Source organism: Heptranchias perlo, chromosome 7, assembly GCF_035084215.1.
Source record: "Heptranchias perlo isolate sHepPer1 chromosome 7, sHepPer1.hap1, whole genome shotgun sequence".
Classification (NCBI taxonomy): Eukaryota; Metazoa; Chordata; class Chondrichthyes; order Hexanchiformes; family Hexanchidae; genus Heptranchias; species Heptranchias perlo.
In genome coordinates this window covers 58,539,504-58,556,577 of record NC_090331.1, presented here as the reverse complement: position 1 = coordinate 58,556,577, position 17,074 = coordinate 58,539,504, and the positions used below count along the sequence as shown (strand labels likewise).

At 39.9% G+C, this 17,074-nt stretch overlaps 1 protein-coding gene across 1 annotated transcript; it reads left to right on the top strand.

Annotated features, from left to right (window-relative positions):
- The first annotated feature begins 14,131 nt into the window (after positions 1–14,131).
- neurod1 (neuronal differentiation 1) lies at positions 14,132–15,205 on the top strand. The gene has a single exon (XM_067986813.1). The coding sequence runs from the start codon at positions 14,138–14,140 to the stop codon at positions 15,203–15,205; it is 1,068 nt and encodes a 355-aa protein (XP_067842914.1). The 5' UTR covers positions 14,132–14,137.
- Positions 15,206–17,074: the final 1,869 nt, after the last annotated feature.

Genomic DNA, 17,074 nt, shown 5'->3' with positions numbered 1-17,074 from the left:
CCCACCTCCTGCTCCCTTCAGCCCATTCCACTAAACTATTGACCACTCAACTTCCCTTCCTGGCTCCCTCTCCCTTTCAGAACCATCACCATCAACCTCCCTCCTCAAAAAACCCACTCTCAACCCCTCTGTCCTTGCAAACTACCACCACATCTCCAACCTCTCCTTCCTCTCCAAGGTTTTTGAGCATATTCTCACCTCCCAAATCTGTGCCCATCTTTCCCACAATTCCAAGATTGAATCTCTCCAATCAGGTTTTTATCCTTGCCACAGCACTGAATTGCCCTAACCAAAGGCACAACTGAGTTCCTCTGAGACTGTGAATATGGTGCATTCCGCTTTCTTATCCTCCTCAGTCTCTCCGCAGCCTTTGACATGGTTAACGAAACCATCCTCCTTCAATTCCTCTCCTTCGTTGTCCAGCTCAATGGGATTGCCCTTACATGGTTCCATTCTTACCTATTCAACCAGAGCTTCTCCAGGGATTGCTTCTCTTATTCCTGCCTTGTTACCTCCAGAGTTCCTCAAGAAACTATCTTTGGCCCCCTTCTCTTCCTCATCTATATGCTGCCCCTTGGTGATATCATCTGCAGATATGGCGTCAGCTTTCACGTGTGCGCTTATGACACCCCACTCTACCTCTCTCGACCCCTCCGCTGCCTCTGTGTTATCAGATGGTTGCTTGACCTCCAACCTTGGATAAGCCATAATTACTTCCACTTAAACATTGGGAAGACTGAAGCCATCATCTCCATCCCCGTTGCAAACTCCGTAATCTTGCCACTGATTCCATCCTCCTCCCCAACCAATATTTTGGGCTGATCTAAAATGTTTGCACCCTGGGTGTCCTATTCAACCCCCAAGTTGAACGTCCAGCCCCATTAATTTTCAAATAGTCTTAACAGTCCTCTACAGTGGGTATTGCAAGAACACATTTGGTTCATGTAGGTGAGCTGGCAGAGGGCTCAGAGATTGTCAGGATGAACATAATGAAGTGCCCTGCTAAGACTAGCTTCCTACCTCCTACCAGCTGATTCTGAACAAGGAGGAGGGATTAGACAAAGGAAGAGGAGGGAAGGGGAAAGGGAGGAAAGGGACAAAGAGGCAGCAAAAAAGGGAAGATGAGAGAAAGGTGGAGAGGGAGGAGGAGGAAAAGGGAGGGGGATAGTGGAAAAGAGGAAGCTGAATGGGCAGGGGAAGGAAGGAGAGGGAAGAGGAAGGAATGGGTGGGGGGACTGTCGCTGCCCAAAAGGTTCTCCAGCAGGTGGTGTGGGGGCTCAAAGATCCTTCGGTCTGGAGGGGATGAAGGCCTTCTTGGGGGAAGCCCAAAAAGAAGGTCATCAGGTAGGGAGAATCCCAAAAAAGTCTTTTGGGGAGTTATTCCTACAACTGGCAGTCCAAATAGGTGCCAACTGTGGGGGTGGGGAAGGGGATATGCTGCCAGGTCTGAAAAGTGTTTCAGCAGGGGTGGGGTGGGATGAAAAAAGATCAGCAGCGAGATGGGCAGGAACCAAATTGTCTTATAGCTGCCAGTCCAGAAATATTTGTCAGTGACAACCTAATCTTTGGGGGGGGAAGCTCAATAATTGTCCTACTGGGGGGATGGCCTCTTATAGTCTTTTGGGAGGATGGAAGCTGGCGATTTGCATTTCAGGGGACTTGACATCAGCAATAGCCTGAAGAGACAGAGGGCAGTGCTACACCAGCTTCTGCAGGCCTTGCAGTTACTCTGCACGCGAGAGACTTTATGAAGATCTGGCTGCATTCAGGACTGCTGGTCAAAACAATAGCAGCAGGTGGATAGCTGAGTGGACATCTGGGGGATTTGTTTGGGGAGGACTGTGAGTAATTCAAAAGGCCGTCGAGATTTCACAAAATCTAAACGTACAGGATCTTGGTGCCTTGTACTCTAGAGATTTAAAAACTTACTGCAGCATCATGTGTGCTTTTTCTTCAGGAGGTGATAGAAGCCAATTATAAATTCTGAGGTTTGCCAGGAAACTAAGGCCTTGGAGTTAGGACTAATGCTGATGTTAAGCGAGGCATTTTTCCATTAATTCTGCGCTGCCACCCAGTGGTGCTGCAAGCTAATATAGGTGCTGACTTAAACAGCAATAATACAATTATAGTACTGAGTTTTGAACTAATGCTACGGGACAGGTCTTTCATTATCATAAATGCCAATCACAGTGTCATCTACAGGCGTAACTGGTACTTCAGGTAAATGTTGACAGTTTTTCAATGGATTTTCTCATTGGCACAATCAGATATAGGAGTTTTCAATATAATTCGAAATGCAATGTTGCAATTCACACGGTGCTTTTAATATGTAATAGATAGACAATCCAGAAATAATTTCATCTTCTCCTATGTATCAGATACATTGCAATTTTTTACCACTAGAAGTATTGTTTTTATATTGGCACCTTTAAATTGATTGCCTATGAGCAAAACAAGACCATCACACCATGCTGCATTCTCCTTCACAGTAACTAATAGCCTCATCTATCTGGTTTGCTCTTTATGTAGACTGGATATATGACTCAGGAGATGCAAATGTGAGATCGTAATAAATGGAAGTTTGTCCTCCTATTGCAACACAAAAACTTATTATCCCAATATACTGTGTCTTTACAACTTGGTGGATGTTCTCAATTTTTTTTTGCTGATGATGCCACCATGCCCAGATGGTTAACTACAGATCTGAAAGGTAAACGGTGACTGGATCTCAATGAGTTGACAAATAGCTTGTTATCTTTAGTATTGCAATAATAAAGCCAATTTATTGACAAACTTTGACCTTTGATCCTGCCACATCTCCCCATTAGTTCTCTTTAGATGTAAACATTTTGCTTCTTAGCATGGAAGCACAAGCCTATACTTAGCCAGTGATGGAATATTGTAGCCATATTTGGCAAGATGCAAAGAAATTCCATCCCTTTCTCCTGGATTTAACACAATCCAAAACCATTTGACTGAGTGAAGTTGTCTGCATTCTAAAATCCATCTTCTACAACATTATACAATTATAGCTATCTATATAATAGAACAGAACAGCTCCACGAGAGTTGTAAGCATTTAAGATAGATATTTCCATTCATGCCTGGAACAGCAGAGCTACTGCAATTGCACCTCACTGTTCAGTATCAATACAAAATGTCCATATGGAACATCAATGCTGTAAGGTGTTCCATTCCCTTCCGCAGAATTACAAGAACAAAATTGCACGTGACAAGCAGGCTTTGGCTCAACCCAAACTTGTTAGTTTATTAGACCAACAAAACCCCAGTACAAACCCTTCTATGATTTGACTGAACCTTACAATCACCCATGCGGCTAGTCGTTACTGTTGCTGATCGTAGCCTTGACCTGGAAATGACCGGTTTCCTTCCTTCGTCCCTTGACTGCAGCCTCCGCAGTGCAAACCCCTTAGTGGTTTTCCTTTGACTTACAATCACCCATGTGGCTGGTCATTACCGATGTTGATTGTAGGACTGGATCTGGAGGTGACTGGTCTCCGTCCGTCTTCACCTGACTGCAGCCTCCACGTGCTGCTGTTGTACCTTCTTAAAGTGTTCCAGTCATGCAAACCCCCACCTGGGCCTCATCTGTGGTTTCCGCTATCAATCTGTTGGATTGCTTGACATTCACATCTCTTCATCTGGGCATCTCGGTGATTCAAAACTCCTTAGTTGTGCAGAGCTGTGAGGTCAAGAGACAACTCCTTATCTCCTCCCCCGCTACCTGCACAGCATCAGGACAATGCGGTATTCCTCACTGTGATGGGCGCTTGGCTCATAACAATGGCAAAGCTATAGAGATCACTTCTGCCTGTAGAATATGCTCCCCATCAGTGTTGATGCCTGGAGCTCTATCTCTCATATACAGAAGTTAAAATACAAAGATTGCCATCTTCTACTGAAGCATACACCATGAAAAGCCTTTAGGCTTGTCCCTTAGCATCCAAACAGAAATACTATGGTCTTCTTGTGCTTTGAGGAACACCAAAATCAGTTTCACTGTTTAATTTACAGTTGCTTTCAGCTTCATTCTGTTGTTGTGCTCTGTAGTTCTTACCACCCAAACAACACACACACACAAAACAAATACAGAATTAAATGGATGCACATTGATCCATGTTCTAATCCTATCACAGGACTAAACTTGGCATTCAGGATTGTGTCCGTTAGCTGCTGCTACTGCAGCTGCTACTAATGATTATATATGTTATCATCCATTATTTTGCATTTTGTTGTCTCATTCCCGGAAGTATTTTATGGTATTATTTTAGTATGTTTCCACAACAGGTGCTTTGATCTAGTCTATCAAATAAAATAATGATATTGCCCTTCAGTATTTACAAATTATTGTATGTCATGGTAAGATTGTTACTGAAAATAATTCTCTCCCTTACTGTTCCTTACATTTCTCATGTCACGGTGCACTTGCAGCCTAAGGTGAAGGTAATGATTGACAAATCTGACAATCTATTTAAATATTTTGTCATTATATGGGGTCACTTTGTCATACTAATGAAAGAGGTAGCATTTAGAGTCAAGATACCCTCATGAATTTAATGCTGAATTTTTGTTATGGGGAACTCAGATCAGAGTGACAGCTCATATGAGATAATGTGCAATATTGAAATTCCTTACATACTTGTAATAGTCTCCATGGAGACAATTGTAAAAAGTAACATTTAAATTATTTTATTTTATTTGTAAGAAAAAGGTATTTATCCCTACATAATTCAAGAAACAGAGTGTATAGATTGAACACGCCAAGCTCCAATTTATTCCACTGTTGAGAAAAATCTCTATAACCCACTGGAGCCTTCATCACTTCTCTCAGGTATCCTGTCTTTCTCACTAGTGAAATAAACTTATGGGCTAGTTATACTGCAGTTTCTATATTAATGTAATACAATTTTCATGTCACACTGATGCACAAAGTGAAGTACAACTGACTTAAAGTTGCCAATCTGAAAGTGATTAAAATTTTGCTAAGTGGTATGAGATCAACTCAAGGAGGCAGCTCACATTGTTTAGGCTTCACTTTGTATAACTGCAACTAGTGCAAAGTCATTTGAACTTTATTTTTAAAGAATTTATAAAAACGATTTAGGAGACCACCTTTATGTCTTTAATGTTAGTAAGGAGTCAACAGGCAACCTACTCTTCACTAATATTAATCATTTTAAGAGCATTTCCAGGCTTGTGAGTGGAGGCATGTGCATGTTTTTAAATATACATATGCGAGTTCCACTTTGTTCAAAAAAGAGCGATAAAAAGCTGGCAATATAACTGGATGTTGTGGGCCCACATGCTCTAAAACAATATCGAACTGCTACCTGCAGTATAAAGGCACTGTTGGGTACTCTACTATTTTCCATTGTGTATAATTCTCTATGCCTCAGATTAGGGGATTTATTTGTAACTGTTAAAACACTCCACTTTGTGATAATGTTCTATACAGTATATGATTTAGAATAAAATGTACTTTTTGAGAATGGATATTTAGTTTTTCAGAATCCGTGAATTAACGTTTCAAAACATTGGGCCATGATTTGCTGTCAAAGTAACAGTGCGGCTAATGACACTCGCTGTTATTTATGCACAAATGCTACAGCAACTTCAGGCGAGGGCAAATGCACGGTTAAAAGCGGAAATCCAATAGTTGCTGTCCAAATTACCCCGCTCCGCTGGTGGCTTCACGAAAACAGCATCTCGCTGTCTGACTCACCATTGAAAGGCATTGAACAGCGTGAAGTTCCTTTCTATCTCTTTTTTCTCTCTCTCTTAATCCAATCTTTCCCTCCCTTTATTTCACTTTCTGTACCTGATTTGACAATGGGCCAAAATTTGCAGTGGAAGGGCTTCTAACGGCATCGAGAGAAACAGAGCATCTGGGACCTGAGTGAACAGGGCAAGCAACTGGGTATCTCCTGAACCAATCAGATTGAAGGATTGTGAAATTAAAGTGCAAGGACTGAGAAGGAAGTGTAAATTAAAGTGAGTGAATTCAATGTCAAATCAGGTACAGAAAGATTGGATTAAGAGAGAGAAAAAAGGACAGGCTGGAAAAGTAAAAAAAAATTAATTTATAATTTGACATTTTTAAAATCTCCAACAACAATTGAAACCTGAAGGAATGAGACTCCACACTTGTAATAGTTAATTTTCAGTGCCAGAGAGGATGACTGGCAGTAATTAACACTTATCATGTCATTAAAAGGATACTTAGACTGAAATAGAAAAGACGTAACTTTCTGTGGCAAGTTTATTTCGTATCTACTGCACAAATACAGGAACTTCATGTCATTCAATGCCTTTCAATGGTGAGTCAGACAGCGAGATGCCGTTTTCGCAAAGCTAACAGTGGAGCGGCGCATCTTGGACAGCAACTTTTGGATTTCCGCATTTAAACGCACATCTGCCCTTGCCTGAAGTTGCTGTACCATTTGAGCATAAATAACGGTGAGCGTCATTAGCCTCACCATTACTTTGACAGCAAATTATGGCCCATTGAACTCACCCATTCTAACTTACACTTCCTTCTCAGTCCTTACGCTGTTAATTTCACAATCCTTCAATCTGATTAGTTAAGGAGAAACACAGTTACTTGCCCTGTTCACTCAGATCTCAGATGCCCTGTTTCCCTTGCTCCGACATTATCATGCCAGGTAAAAATTTTAAAAACCTAAATGTGCAAAGGCCAAGACTAAAGGCAGACACTGTTAGATGCCCTACCAAAGCAAATTATGGCCCATTAATTACACAGAACCTCCAGGAAACGGTCAAATTCCCTTTTGCTAAAATAGTTGAGCTTAAACAACGTACTGGTGTTTTTTAATCATTAGATTCACCATTAAAAGAGAAAGAGTTGCCTTATAAAATAAAGTTTATTTACTGTCCATCACGTTTCAAAGCTTTTCAATGTCTTGTCTAGATCCTTGCACTGAACAACTCACGTCTTGTGTGCTTCAACTCTGTCTAACCGATTGAAGCCTTATTTGAATGATTAACATTTTTAGAGGTAGTCTGAAAGGCGTGGGCTTTCGGTTGACTCGTACAATCTCCAAAAGTTCACCACTGGATGGCGTTTAGCTCAAAGGCTTTATGCACCAAATTCATGAAGCCACTAGGTGACGCAATGCAATTGCAGCAGCGTTTCACCCCTTCCATAGCCATACCTCGGATTAACTCGTGCTTTGTTACAAGATATTTGTTATGTTTTTGTATTAATATTTCTTCCGTCGAATAGTAGCGCATCGTTGTATATAGAACACATTTTACAATTGTATTTGCCATAACAAATTGTATGTTCTCTGTACGAATCGAAACCTATTTGTTCATGAAAGTACAAAGTAAAACATATATAGTGTGTGCGGTGTCAATGCAGCATGCCATATGTTCTTAAAGCAATTTCAATGGTATTGTTGGTGCTTGCTAAGTCGGAAAGCATTGCATGAGTTACTTCGTTAAACCTGTTTTTTAAATGTAAGGAATCTTACAACACCAGGTTATAGTCCAACAATTTTATTTGAAAATCACAAGCTTTTCAAATAAAATTGTTGGACTATAACCTGGTGTTGTAAGATTCTTTACATTTGTCAACCCCAGTCCATCACCGGCATCTCCACATCATGGCTGTTTTTTAAAGGAAAGTGTAGCCACAGTAATACCGGGTTAATCTGCTGGTGAGGAAGCGGTTGTATACGTGTTTATTACACTCTCTCATTATTGTTCGTCTCGAAAACAGCTTTCAATGACAAATCACTTCATGGAAAAACCATTAAAAAGATAATACTGGTCTCATGTAGTTTGTTATTAAACGCATTGCTGCAATATCAGCTCTGGTGATGGATGGGTGGATGCTGTTCCTCTAAGGCTGCATTTACATTGTAGATGCATTTCGGGTTCCAGCCACCCAGACCTCTGTTTACAATGCTCCTACCTGGCTGAAGCGTTAACTGTCCCGGTTAGGCGAAAGCTCTAAGCATGTTTGGATGCATGGGGCTAGCTCTCTTGCAACATTGGGGAAATGTAAATGTTTGGAGAGGAGAGACCCCTGCTCTTAAAAAGTTTAATTAAGCTCGTAGGCCTACTGTAGACCACTGGGTACTTTGCAAACCAGGTTTGACACTGCACTGGATTTGCGCTCTATGCCGTGTCAAACCGAAGCGATGTGAGACCTTCCGCTTCAGAGGGTTTCATGCCACTTGAATCAGGTCTGGTCCTGACTCTGGATTTACACTGCCGTTCAGTGTTAGTACAGAACTTCACATGTTGTGGTACTGTTAGCTTAAATTCCGAGGAGTGAAGTGGAGACACCCTGGAGGTACACAATCTCACATTCGGTGGGTTTGATATCTAATGGGGTGAAATAAAATTTGGTTTTACAAAGTGGTCGGAGGGTCCATTGAATCCCTGACCACTTTATAACCCTACCTCGCCTTAATTTAAATCTTTATAGAACAAGGATTATCTTGTCTCCACTCTACAAACATTTAAGTTTCTAACATTTGAGAAACAACTCTGCCCATGCATGTATCCAGTTAAAGTTCAAGTCAAGCAGTAGCCAAATGTAAACAGGGCGCTGCCTGACTAGAACCTGAACTGCAACTATCATCTCAAGCCAGGGAGCTGCCGTGCAAATGCAGCCTTAAGATGGAATGCATGTATAGGATGTGTGATGTTTATTTTTCGTTTTCCTCCGGGCATTTTCTTGAGTTTAATGAGGAAAAGAAAATCTAAAAGAAATATATCAACCCTGCAATCAATATAAACTTCACAACGCATCCATGTATTTTGAAAAGCGAATATGCTTATAAAGTGACACGTGTGATTTATTCACTAGGCTTTAAGGGTACCAGAGCCATGAATAAAGTGATCCTGATTGCAATTTTAATATATTTAGAAAAAGTATCAATGTTTTATGATTTAGGGATGTCCCCTTTTGATTGTCTTAGTTGGCCGGGATTTCAAGTTTATGGTTTCTTTAACATTTGTTAGTGATCTTCTGAAGTGGTTATAAAATGGCACCAGGAAAGCACTCTTACAACAATCGCTTTGAGCACGAGAGAATAACTAGATATTAATTTAAATGAGTTAGCCCGCATAGATCTGACTTATATTACATGTAGTCGTATCTTTGCGGGCTCCCGTCATTTTGGGCTCCAGAGGGTTCATTTTTCACAATAGTCCCAGTCAGAAATTTGGATCTTTTTTGACCTGCAAAGGAAGAAAGTTGCACAGTGACAGGTGTCTGCAGCAGGTGTCTACACCTGCAGTGAAAAGTACTCTTAGCCTGGGCTTTCATAGAAACGTCGATGCCGCTCAGTGCCGCCTCAGTTGGGTTTTCATTGAATGATGTGCCAAAAAAATCTCATGTCTGCTTCTCTATTGCAGCATGATTTATTGCACAAAAATACCAAAGAAGTAATCACCAGAGTAATTAATTAATATAAATCTGCATTTTTGCATAAGCAATTAGTAGAGAAGGGTGCAGTAAAATGGCTTAGTTTCACTCGCTTCATATAAATGCCTATTCAACCGTAAAGGTACGTTGGGCGACGATCGTAAAAATTGTATTTTATTTTTGTTGTTTTAACTAGATAAAATACTGAAATATATCATTTAAACCACTATAACACAGAGTTTAAACGCCGTTTAAGTAAAAATAAGCAAATAACAAACAAGACTGAAATGCATATACTATATCCATCTATATATTATGAAGATTGCTGAGCCACATCACAGCCTAAATCCCTCTGCTCTGTACTCTGAAGTCTAATCCTAAATGTCGGGGCACCAGATGTGTCATCGCGCACTTTTTAGAGTATCCATTTTGTTATTGCATCTCTGTCTCTTTCTCTGATCATTGATTGCATTTTCCAATTGAAAGTAAATTAGTACAAAACAGGTTCATATTAAATCACGATCGGGTGGTAAATCTGCTGCCAGGTGCTAGGCTTAAATATCACCAACTTCTAAAGTTACAGGGAATCTGTCACGTGCTGATCGCCTCCTGTCTCTGGACACCAGGAGCTGTTTATGGTGCTGCAGTTCGAATCCGTCTGTCTGTGTGTGCCAGTGTCTGTGTGTGTAAGTGTGTGTGTGTATGTGTGTGGTTTGGGGGGGGGTCTGTGTGTGTTTGTGTGCTTGGGGGTGTCTGTGTGTGTGTGTACGTGTGTGTGTGTGTCCAGTTCAGCACTGGGCCATTGCAACGTTAAATACTAAGAAATAACACCATGCTAAGAAATATTTCCTAATTTCTGTTGTAGATACAGAACATCCTTCCTGATATCTGTGTGAAATGGAAGGGATTAGTACTGCTTACAATGCGTTTTATCCGATGAAAACATTTAGCGGTTACCAGGTTATGCAAAACCCAGCAGCATAGAACTGCTGCTTTTCGCCTGGAACTTCTAGTCTTTGTACAGTGTAAATCGTGCATACACTTTAAACACAAATAGTTAATTGGTATTAAAAATAATCAACACCTACACTGCTATTAAAACAAGCAAATATACTCCAACCCAAAACCTTAAATCGAGTTTTTTTCTCAGTCCGATTAAAAATGTGTACACTAATGATTTCGTTTACTTTGATGCTTGTAATACTAAAAACATCGTAATGTTATCTGCGTTGCAACTGCACGAACTACGAGAGGCTGGCCAAAAATTCTGGAATTAAATTACACAAGGAAAAATATTAAAATATAACATTTGATTTGAAAATATAATTTGCACATATTTCCAAACAAGCTCCGATGAACATAAAGGCAGGAAAGTAATGGCTTAAATTGCTGAGATAATACTCTTAATTGGGGCCAATTTTTCACGTACACCATAGCTTACAGCATTTTTTGATCAATTCTATTTTTTCGTTCTCGCAGGTGCAATATGAATCAATTATCTTAATTAAGATAGTGCCGCGTGCCCAAGAGATTTAAATCGGATGGATTTTGCGCCGTGGACAACTGAATTGGATCTTTAATATTATTCGTATCTGTTCCAAGTGAAACAGGCAATGACGCATAGGAGGAAAGTTAACACGCAAATCTGTATTTCTCATTTTTATTAACATACAAGCAAGCAAACATAAAAAACACGGCTTGGGACCATTAGCTGCGTTTCATGAATAAAAATACAAACAAGACTGTTGGCACACAATGAATTACCGTCCGATTGCAACCCGACACAATAATGCGAGAGATGGCAAACATTCACAAAATTCACATTCATACAAATGTTCACTTTAGAAAAAAACAGTTTTACAAACACGTTACCGCATTTATGTCGTTTGACCAAGATAAAATACGGACCATATAAAACAAGTTTCTAATTGTTAGCACAAATTGTATATTTAGCCCAATTCTTTGAAATAATTTATTTCCAATTAGGAAACAAAATATAAACACTGAACCGCTTTTTTTGGGGCGGCTGATTGTAGTGTACAGTTGGTACTTAGAATAATAATGAAAAAAATCAATTGCATTTTGTTCCTATCGCTTAGTGTGCCTTTTCACATTTTTTTCTCTAACGGTCAGTTTGGCGACCTTTGCATTATTATTTAAAAACTCAACAGAAGTGAGCATATTTGGACGTTAGATCTGTTTGCCCAGCCGTGAAAGGCTTTTGTTTGCGTGCGTGCGACTCGCGTGCCGGAAAAAAAAGCGGCTCATTAGGGCGAAAGCCAAAAACTTTATTACATCGGTGTCCTCCCAATCATTTCATTTATCTTTTCCAAATCAAGAATCGCAGTCCACATTCGAACGAAACTTTTTTTTTATTGTGTTGTTTTCTTTAGAATCATAAATGTAAAATAAATACATTTTCTTTAATGGAGAAGACCTGTATTTAAAACTACGGGACCAACAGATTTTTGTGAGCGTCTGGGTTAATAATGTATACAGCGAAAAGCAGGAACCGCTGTCACCTTTTAATTCTCAACTATTTTAATTGCAAGTTGATTGATCTTTAAATGCATCGGCTGCTATATTTTAAATACAATATGCTTGCAACAACAAAAAAAAACCTTGCAGGTAATAACTAAAAAAAAATTAAAATATTCCAGACGATGAAATGTGGGTTAAAAGTCGTTTGCTGCCCGTCTCCATTCATTTCTATTTATAGGAGGGGGGTGGTGGTGGGGGGATAAAGTTAGGATGGGTGCGAGAGGCTGCCCGCTTCCTGCGGGTGAGCAGGTCCACAGAGCCTCCTTGCTGGCGACAGATGGCCACAAAAGGCAATGGGGAGCCGCACGCGCCGGCGGAATACAAATAGCGGGCCACGTGACGCGGGTCGTTCGCGTGACGTCCTGAGAACCATATGGCGCGAGGGCGGGGGCGTCCGCTCCGTCGCCGCGTCCCGAGTGCGCACGCGCGCCACCTCAAGTGACAGGCAATGGGGGGCAGAGGCACACTTTGAGCACCTTCTCCCCCACTATAAAACCGCTCGGGCTGCTGCCAACGGCAGTCCGCAAAGAACCTCGACCTGCAACTCCACAGCAGAGGCTATGAGACCACTCTAGACTCAATATTTAAAAAGGTATTTTTAATATTATAGCCTTAGATGTTAAATCATGTTTTTTTTTAAAAAATACCAAAAACATTGTTTTAATACATTTTTTCATTATAGCAAAAAAAAAGCTTATAACTTATTTTATTTCAAAATATTTTTTTCAATTAGCTGAATTCGATTTGCAAAATACGAATCAAATTGTCGCTAAACGATAGTTTTCTTTCAGTATCTGAGTAATGAGGACTGAAATGGAATGCTGCAACAATTTGCGCAAAACATGCTGTTGTATAAATTATTAATTTGGGTGGAACGTGAAGAAGAGTGGCGTGAAAGATAGGAACATATGCTACCTGTTACAGTATCAAGAGACGGCAGCGCAGGCTAACAGTTAGTAATGAATTAAATTGTTGCATTGCTAGTGCACAAATCTAAATGAATAAGTGCACATACTTCACGCCACTAACCAATACCCCAGCTGTAGCATTTTTAAATGACTTAGTTGGGCATTGAAGCTGCTCCAGTAAAACCAGCGGACGGGGATGTTTATTAAAGAAACGATTTTGCACCTGATCCCTATGGATTACTGCGCTTGCGTACACTTATGGTTTCCAGAGACTATATTTGAGGCGCAAACCTTCTCTACAAATATTGCACGACCTCTGCGGTGATTTTAGAAATCTTACAGTTTTATTTTGCTGTGATTGAAAACATCTTTAGAAGTATCTGGGACTCGCTACTTCTAAAATTTGGAAATAACAGTTGCACTGATAAGACATACATGAACCGATTAAATCTTGTCAATCAAATTGTATTGTACATAATCTGCTTATGCTGGTCGACAAAATCATCAGTTTATATAACAGTGGATAGGAGTGTATTCATTTTCACATCGCCGTGCGCGGAACAGGGAAAATCAATATTGTGCACCCTGCCCCGAAGAAAAAACAACTATGCAATACTCTCACTTCTATATTTATTTTCAGTGGCCAAAAGTACATGTCACATTTACACCCAGGTTTCTTCATTACAGAAACATTAAGGTAGATTACTTCTGTCATGGATTCCTTTAATTCTAGTATCATAGAAAACGAAAAGGTTGAAAAAGTGCAGTGGTCACAGTCCATTCTGGTTTATATGAATTCGTCATTTTTTAATGAGTTCCTTCGTATTGACTTTCTGCGGGACATGGAATTTATCAACGAGACAAGGACAGATGTTGGAGCGACCCGCAGTGCCTTTTAGACGTTCTGCTTCATTTCTTAGTGCATTTGAAGTTTCTGTTGCCCTCCTCAATAAAACTATACACAATACCCAAGGTGTATTTGCAATATTTATTGTTGTTTCATATTTATGTACATTTTAACATCTGTGTCGTTCCGACCTTTCATGTTTACACAGCCCATTCTACTTTTAGATTTGTAATGCATACGATAAATGTCTCTAAGGTTTTACTTTGGAGGGGAAAATACTTTCGAATTTAGTTGAGTTTCAGAAGATAATGCCGAAATTATAAACTGCTTAAAAACCTGCCGGTGTTCTTCGTGGTCTCAAGTTTTAATTCTGCTGAAAAATGTACTTTTTTGTGTGTTTTAATCGTTTAGGATCTTGACGATGACAAAATCGTACACAGAAAACATGATGCCAGAAACACAGAGCAATCCCAGCTGGACGGATGACTGTCTCAGTTCCCAGGATGAGCACGAAGCCGACAAAAAAGACGATGAAAACGAAGCTATGAGTCTCTCGTTCAAGGAAGATGGGGAAGAACTTGACAAAATGGGAGATGAGGATGACGATGATGATGAAGAAGATGATGATGAGGAGGAGGAGGATGAAGTGGACGAGGATGAAGATCAAACACCTAAACGGCGGGGGCCCAAGAAAAAGAAAATGACTAAAGCTAGACAGGAAAGGTTTAAAATGAGGAGAATGAAAGCTAACGCCAGAGAGAGGAACCGCATGCACGGGCTGAATGCAGCACTGGATAGTCTGCGGAAAGTCGTGCCCTGTTACTCGAAAACCCAAAAACTCTCCAAGATCGAGACTCTGAGACTGGCTAAGAACTATATCTGGGCTTTATCGGAGATTCTGCGTTCTGGAAAGAGCCCAGATCTCGTGTCATTCGTGCAGACGCTCTGCAAAGGCTTATCCCAGCCCACCACTAATCTAGTAGCTGGCTGCCTTCAGTTAAACCCACGAACTTTCCTTCCAGAGCAGAACCAGGACATGCCACATATGCAAACGGCCAGTGCTTCCTTCTCCGTTCACCCATACACGTACCAGTCCCCTGGTCTTCCGAGTCCGCCCTACGGTACTATGGACAGTTCCCATATATTTCACGTCAAGCCGCACAGTTATGCAGGGGGCCTGGAACCTTTTTTTGAAAGCACTCTCACTGAATGCACTAGCCCGTCCTTCGATGGGCCATTAAGCCCACCTTTAAGCATCAATGGGAATTTCTCTTTCAAGCACGAGCCTTCTCAAGAGTTTGACAAGAACTATACCTTCACCATGCACTACCCTGCAGCTACGCTGGCCGGACCTCAAGGACACAGCTCCATGTTTTCTGCCACTACCGCTCGGTGTGAAATCCCCATAGACAACATTATGCCCTACGACGCCCACTCGCATCACGAGCGAGTTATGAATGCTCAGCTCAATGCCATCTTCCACGACTAACATGGAAGCCAGCAACAATGTATTGTAAACGAAACGAATTAAATGTACTTCTTGAATAGCTTGTTTACACACGGCAGCACACTGGTATCACTTGCTGCGAAGTGCAAATGTTTCACGCTTAAATTAGTACTTGTATTTATTATTGTTACTGCCTTTAGGAGAAATGGGAATGAAAAGACTTCCTGTTCATCTTCTTTACGATATTCTACTAGCGCTTCTCTTTGTGGGCTACATATGAAAGTCGATGTAGCGCCTATTCAGATAATGGTAATTACTGATCCACATGACAAAATCACAAGCAATAATTAGGAATCTATGCAATTTTTAAACTAATAATGGGCCAATTTAAAAATATATTTTTCAACCAACATTTTACTACTGTTACCTTTCCCATGCTGAATTATTTTGTTGTGATTTTTGTACAGAATTTTTAATGAATTTTTATAAGGTCGATTTCCTATTTTAACCATGCAGCTCCATCACTTTTTATATCAAAAGTAGGATTATCTATAATTTATACAAAAGTAATTTAATTTTTAACCAGCAGAAAAGTGCTTAGAATAATATTCTGTTGCCTTAGCACTTCTTACCTATAAAATCACGCAAGGTTGCACAATCTTAACAAATTATTTTCCCGCTTCAATCTTTTCCTGGTATTAGAACCTTAACCACGAAACTAACAGGATGCAAATCGAAAAAAAAAATTAAAAGACGTGTCTTTCGTAGATCATATCAAAAGGATATAGTAGTTGCACAAATGTGTATATAATGTTATCAAATACCAATTTTCAGTTTCTTAAAACGGTTGCTTGACTATCACAAATCATTTGCACTGTATTTCTTTCCTTTAAAACATTTCTATCAAACATTATCAGAACAGCGAGGTTAATTTGACTCCAAAACCAGCGACGGAATTGTTTGTTCCATGTATCAACTAATTGACTTCACATAATACACACGTAGATACACACACGCGCACACATACACGGCGTCTTATCATATCTGAGAGTTAAAAGCTACAGCTATAATCAGGCTTATTAATGTTGGGCTATATATTAGTTAATTAGTGCAGTAGCTAAAAATCTCACATTTATTCCGTAATTAGAACAATAGATATTGCATGTACAATGCAGTCCAGATGAAGTGCTGTTTAAAGTGTAATGCTGGTTCAACTGAAATAAATTGGTACTGTAATTTTGTTTGTAATCCTGTATTTTATGATGTAATGCCACAACGCATTGGGAATTGAGATCACATTCATCCAGTCTTTTATTGAAATAGTAATCTCATCTTTGTCAAATGTTCCATTTTCATTAAATGTGATTTTCTTAGTGTATGTAATTCCTATGGGATTATTGTTTTATTTTGATAGCTCATGAAAGGTGCAAAATTTATTATTTGTAGAATAAAAGCTGATTACAACAAACATTTACTTCCACGGTCTGATTTATTTTCATCCTGTAGATCAGGTCCTACAGTAACAACCACATTTTTAACTTCTTAGACACTTATGGTATAAAGGAATAAATTACTGCTTTGCTTAAGAATATTCAATCATACATATTATACTGCCCACAGTACTCCAATTTGTATATTCAATTGTCTCCTTTCTTTAAGAAGTGTATCAATAGTTATGGCATGTTCCTTTGAGAGAACTTTGCCCTTCCACACTAAAAAGAAAATATGCTGACAATCGTGAGTCACTAGGAATTGATAGAATTCCCCCTTATCCATGATATTTCCTCAACCAGCACAGCAGCTGTGAGGATCAAAGTTCATTTCCTCAAGTTTTGGAAATGTAATAATTCCAGGTGGGTTATGCTAGCTACTGGAAAGTCCTTGCAGTGTGGAAGAGAAATTTTGCACCAA

Bases quoted from the DNA above. Each gene is read 5' to 3' on its own strand.
- neurod1 (XM_067986813.1), top strand. From the start codon at position 14,138: ATGACAAAATCGTACACAGAAAACATGATGCCAGAAACACAGAGCAAT.